Source organism: Octopus bimaculoides, chromosome 22 (assembly GCF_001194135.2).
Source record: "Octopus bimaculoides isolate UCB-OBI-ISO-001 chromosome 22, ASM119413v2, whole genome shotgun sequence".
In the NCBI taxonomy this organism is placed as follows: Eukaryota; Metazoa; Mollusca; class Cephalopoda; order Octopoda; family Octopodidae; genus Octopus; species Octopus bimaculoides.
The window spans coordinates 14,989,308-14,995,397 of record NC_069002.1 but is presented as its reverse complement, the minus strand read 5'-3'; the positions used below and the strand labels follow the sequence as shown (position 1 = coordinate 14,995,397).

General features: G+C 33.4%; 1 protein-coding gene across 1 annotated transcript in view; it reads left to right on the top strand.

Annotated features, from left to right (window-relative positions):
- LOC106880038 (uncharacterized) overlaps positions 1 to 6,090 on the top strand; it is a 456,507-nt gene that overhangs the window by 395,988 nt on the left and 54,429 nt on the right. The window contains exons 185-190 of the mRNA XM_014929839.2: positions 131 to 194; positions 617 to 832; positions 1,908 to 2,007; positions 3,736 to 3,844; positions 4,751 to 4,911; positions 5,753 to 5,862. Of these exons, the coding sequence (XP_014785325.2) occupies positions 131 to 194; positions 617 to 832; positions 1,908 to 2,007; positions 3,736 to 3,844; positions 4,751 to 4,911; positions 5,753 to 5,862 (760 nt within the window). The remainder of the gene's footprint in view (positions 1 to 130; positions 195 to 616; positions 833 to 1,907; positions 2,008 to 3,735; positions 3,845 to 4,750; positions 4,912 to 5,752; positions 5,863 to 6,090) is intronic.

The following is a 6,090-nucleotide window of genomic DNA, read 5'->3' as shown; positions in this document are numbered from 1 at the left end:
ATATATATATATATATATATATATATACATGCATATGTTTGTACGTATGTCTGTGTGTGTGTGGAAATAAAGTGAAGAAATGTATTTTCTGTTTTGGGTAATCGATGTTGTTTGTTTTCTTTCTCTCTAGCTATTACAACAATTTCTTTGAAGGAGAATTCGTCCTCTTCCGTCACACAACCCAACCATTTGCGGTAAGATATAAATAATAGTTGTTGTTATATGTTAAAATTCTGGTAGATTAAGTGAGTATGCATGATCTTTATTATAAGCAATAAGTGTATTTCATTCCCTTTTATCCTGTTCAGTGGAGTAATTCACTTGTCTTCTAACTCTTTTTCTTCCACCCTACCTGACATTGCCTCTGGTTCTGGGATACAGCATTACTCATTTTAAAATGTCCGTGCTTAAATTAATGGCATTTATTGTATTTATTTAATTGCCTTTTTATTTATATTCTGTTCAAAACACCACAAAACACCATTGCAATAAGTTGTTTATTTTACTAAATCCTCCCATACTACTGATTATATTCAATATCAATTGTAAAACATAGACAGTGTATGATCTTAAAATGATCAGAACGTAATAAAATATTTTGTCTTTTACAATTCAGGTCCATACATTCTACCGTTCATGCCATGGAGTGGCATCTTGTAACTGTGCCGTTGCTGTACTAAGTGGAGATGATGTGATCTTGATAGATAGATGTGGGGCAAAATCAAAGAGTAAAGCATCATCCAAGAAACAGATTTCCCTTCAACTTTTCCTCAATGGAAAACTTACACCAGGAACAAGAGTCATCAGCCAGCAGGGTGGGAAGAAATATTCAGTGAGTTGCTTTATCTTTAATGTTTCGTTTGTTTGAATTTTTTTAGGTGAGATTGAAAAAAACAAAAGAGATACTGATTGTTTGATTTTGAAGTTCACTTATGATCCTATAGCTTGAGCAAGACTCTTGATCTTTTTTTTGATAATACACAGAGGGTTAGATTATAACTGTTTGAAATATACCACTAAAGATGTATCAAACACAGAAACCAGTACACATACAAACGTACATACACACATATATATACACATATACTCACACACACATCAATTCATCATCATAATTTAACGTCCATTTTCCATACTGGCATGGGTTGGACAATTTGTTACTGTCAGCTTTGGCATAATTTCTTTAGCTGGATGCCCTTCTAGTGCCAACTACTTTACAGAGTATACTGGGTGCTATGTACTATCATATATATATATATATATATATATATATATATGATGGACTCTTCCATCGCTAGATGACATATGAAGGTTCAACAATTTCTTACCAAACAAGTTTGTGTACATATAAGCTCACTCCCTCCATCAGATCACCATTACCTGTACAGGTGTAACATCACACACACACACACACACACGAAATGAGTTTCTGTACAGTTTCTGTCTGCTAAAATTTACAACCAATGTATCGATCAACCTGGAGCCAAAATAGAAAGCACTTACCCAAGGTATCGTGCAATAAAATCAAATCCCAAGCTGCATTACTGCAAAACAACCTTTTTAATCACTCATTCATGCCTACAGCTGTGTCTGTGACTGAATGTACCCCTTGTGAAGGACGTAACCCTCAACAATAACACTGTCACTTTACAAATGAACTGTTATCAATTATTTGTTCCAAATCAAGTTATAGGCACTTTGCTTGTCACTAACACCACTGGAAATCAGCAAAACCACAAGTGGCTGGCTGGAAGCCTGTGACCAATTCTACTATTGCTCACCATAAATGTATTTGTAATAAACATGAGTTATGTCAGTTTGTCAGTCGCAATCTGTACACTAACACACCATAGTCCAATATGTTATGCATGCTCACTTATAAGCTACGTTTATTTTTATTTATTCAGGTGTATTTGCCAACAGGAGGAGTTGTTACTGTTACTTCTCACAATGAATTTGTGAATGTAATTTACAAAGCTAGTGCAACTGATTTCAAACATACAGAAGGTAAGGATAGAACCAGACTTGACATTGAATAAATCTCATTCACTTTTTACTCCTCAGACACTTAATTCACATAAGTATTTTTTGTAATAGAATACACACATACATACATACATATGTGTGTGTGTGTCTGTGCGTGCATATGGGTGTGTGTATGTGTATATGTGTGTGCATATATATATATATGTGTGTGTGTGTGTATGTAAATATATATATGTACATGTGTGTGTATAAATATATGTATGTGTATATATGTGTGTGTATATATATATATATATATGTATGTCATCATCATCGTCGTCATTTAACGTCCGCTTTCCATGCTGGCATGGGTTGGACGGTTTGACTGAGGGCTGGCAAGCCAGAAGGCTACACCAGGTTCAAATCTGATCTGGCAAAGTTTCTACAGGTGGATGACCTTCCTAATGGCAAACACTCCGAAAGTGTAGTGGGTACTTTTTACATGCCATCAGTACAAGGGCCAGTTATGTGTATATATATGACAAACGTTCTGGGAGACCTGCAACTAGCAGAACTGTTAAAAACATTGCAGATGTGTGCACAGCTGTGAGGAGAAATCATCAAATCACTATCCATGAGTTATCATAGGATATGCAAATTAGTTACCGTTCAGTTCAGTCCATTATCACTGAAAATTTGGGTATGAGACACGTGTCTGTCAATTTTGTATCAAAATTGCTTCCAGCGGACCAAAACAATTATGTCGAGAATGATGAAAACTTTTTTGAAACTTTGCGTAGACCTCAGAGCAGGTAACACCAAGCTTTTGGCAAAATTTGATGCAGATTCTCTGCTCAAATTTCTCTTGTCATGGTCAATGCGATGATCACACACTACACACCTTCCTTCCAAGCACTGCTGCAAACAGTGGAAGTCAGCTAGAACATTAAAACTTAGTGCACATGCACAGCAAAGTTCAAGGTCAATTTCTGCCAAGCAACTTTATAATGCATGCTTTAGCTTCGTTACTATGGCAACAGTCTGGATACTTATTGATCAGACCACGTAATTTCATTCCTCAGAAACAACTGAATGTGTCATGTATATAAATGAATTGACTCCTTATATCTCTGGGATTAGTCAACTGATGTAAACATCTCTGGTGAGAACTTAAATATGGTTCGAAAATCAATCAAAGCTGTTCATTATATTTTTTCCAGTCTACAGAGAAATTTTGTTTAACCCTTTTGATACAAACCCATTTAAGAGTGCCCCTGGTTCTGTGATGCACATTTCTTGTTTTAAAATGAACTAAACTAAAACTTACCATGAAATTTCATGTTAATTTATGCTTCAAACATAAGTTTAATAATGACAAAGTTATTTTACTAAATTCTTTGTTTATTTTCAAAATTGAAACGAAGCCTGTGCATTTCAGCAGGGCTTCCAATATAATAACAATAATATAATAACAAATATATATAATAACATATAATATAATATGATAATACAATATAATAACAAAAAGGTTAAAACGCACATACATCACACACGCATGCACACAAGCAACCATGCACATATGCACGCAAACACACACACACACACACACATATAAGTAAAATATTATTTGGTAAAAAACACAATGAAAAAAGATTAATTTAACGAAAGCATCTTCTGATCTCAGATGCTTTAATACATAAAAACTTGTTTACATTTCTGAAAAGAATATTTTGTTAACATTTTCATAAATGTTTCGTTGTTTGCTGTCAGGTTTATGTGGAGTTTATGATGACAACAAGAAAAATGATCTTCGCTTCCCAAATGGAACCGTTTACGCCACCAAGTCTAAACGACCGAAACCATTCTCTTTGAGTTGGAGGTGAATTATCTGTCTCTCTCTATCTATCTATCTATCTATCTATCTATCTATCTCTTTATCTCACTATCTCTCTCTCTCTCTCTTACTTGTCTCTCTCAAGTTCTCAAATTTTGTACCATTCTGAGCTTAATATGTTTTCATGCTTGTATGCATAGCATGTGTTCATTCATTCATTGTCTGTGTGTTCATGGGTGCGTGTGTGTGTGTGTATATATATATATATATATATATATATATATATATATATATATATATATATATATATATATATATATAAAGAGAGAGAGAGAATGAGTTTGTTTTCCTTGTACTTCAAGTTTCACACTACTGCAATCTTTAGGCAAGAACTGTTTTCCTTTATATTTGTAAAAGCAAACAAGTTACACGTGCGTGCGAGCGTGTGTGTGTGTGTGTACATGTGTGATTTAATAAATACTAAGAATAACATTTCTAGGATAACAGGATATGACACCCCTGAACCATAACTTACAACTGCTAAACCATAAAAGGAGAAACTATTTCATCAAAATAATTTAATCAACACAAAAAAGTACCCAGACCCCAGACAGAATACGTAACAACCACATGAAGGCAAGATAAACAGAATATGAAGCAAGCTAGAAAAATAGGTTCTCAAAAATAGACCCTATGCTATAGTGGTTACCAATAAATAAATAAAAAATAAGACAATAAAAAGATAAACAACAAAGACTTAAAGAAAAAAACACAGCAAAGCAACATTAGAAATCATTATATTTACATTAAATACAGGAACATTGAAAAAGTTATCTGTTTATAGACAACTACCTTCAGTGATCAATATTATCTTAATTAACTATCAATTGCAATTCTTGTGTAATTATTTGTATTGTGAAAGGAAATATAATTTATTATTTCTTATTATAGAGTTAAAAAGGAAAACACTTTGTATAATGGATATTGCCCAGAAGCTAATGAAACTATGTCACAGGAAGTTTACTGTCATTGTGTTGACAATCAGGAATCAGTGTGTGGCACAAATATGGATGTTGTTAACTGTGGAGATTTTTCAAAACGAAAATCTAAAGGTAAATGAAAATTACCAACTTTCACATCACAATTTTGCTGATAAAGTAATTTGGTATAGTGATAATGCAGGTGCCATAGCCATTCCCCCCCCCCCACACACACACACTTACTAAACATAGACACACACAGGGATATATGCATGCACAAATAAAGACACCTACAACAGCGATACAAAATGGCAGACCGTTAGTAAGGAGAGGCACAAAAACGAAAGAAAGCAAAGGACCACTGATGAGGCCACAGAAGTGTGATGAAAGTGCTCTGGTTGAAATACAATTAATATAAAATAAAGCTGAAGTGAACACCAAATATATAGTGCATGTGTTTTCATTGGCTAAACTGGTAACATGACCATCCCTCAATACAATATCTGTTTCAACACATAAATTCACATGATAAATCCACATCAAGAATCTTGCAAAACAAATATATAATTTGGTATAGTTATCTGTAAAGTCATCTTTTTAGGGGTGTTCTTTGTCATTTTAATGAAGAAATGTCCACATAGTCATCGGAGACAAGAAATGATGGGGCAGTCATGGAAGATAGATTAATTGTTTTATCAGTGTTTAAATACTAATATTTTAACGTAACAATATTTCTGTTTTATGATGGGACTTTATAGTGGAGATGAATTGGTAGAATCAAACAGGGATCAACTAAATACCTGGTGGTATTTAGTTGCAACACTTTGTTTTGAATTCAAATCAATTCACATTTGACTTGGCTTTTCATCCACTGAAAGTTGCCAAAACAAAATAGGATCAAGTTTAAAGCTCTGTCATATCATTATATAAAACTACGAAAGATTATTTTCCTTCTTCCATTTTGAAATTTCAGGTGTCAAAGACATAACATCAACTTTGATTAAACATGCCAAAGAACCCAAGAAATGTGAGAAACTCCAACCACAAACAACTTTTGAATACAACGAGACATACGTTTCTGTGGTAAGTCCTCAATATAATATACAGATTTTTGGGATTGATGTGTTCTTCTCTTACTGATTTCCCAGTCGAAATGTTCAAAGTAGTAGAAAATAGAAAAACCATCTCTCCCACCCCACACTGCTATTGAATGCACAAATGAAACAGTAAAAGAATAAGATTTTATCATTTTTTTTTTTTTGTAATTCCTTTTATTTCGTCTTAATTAATAATTATTTTGCAATGATAATA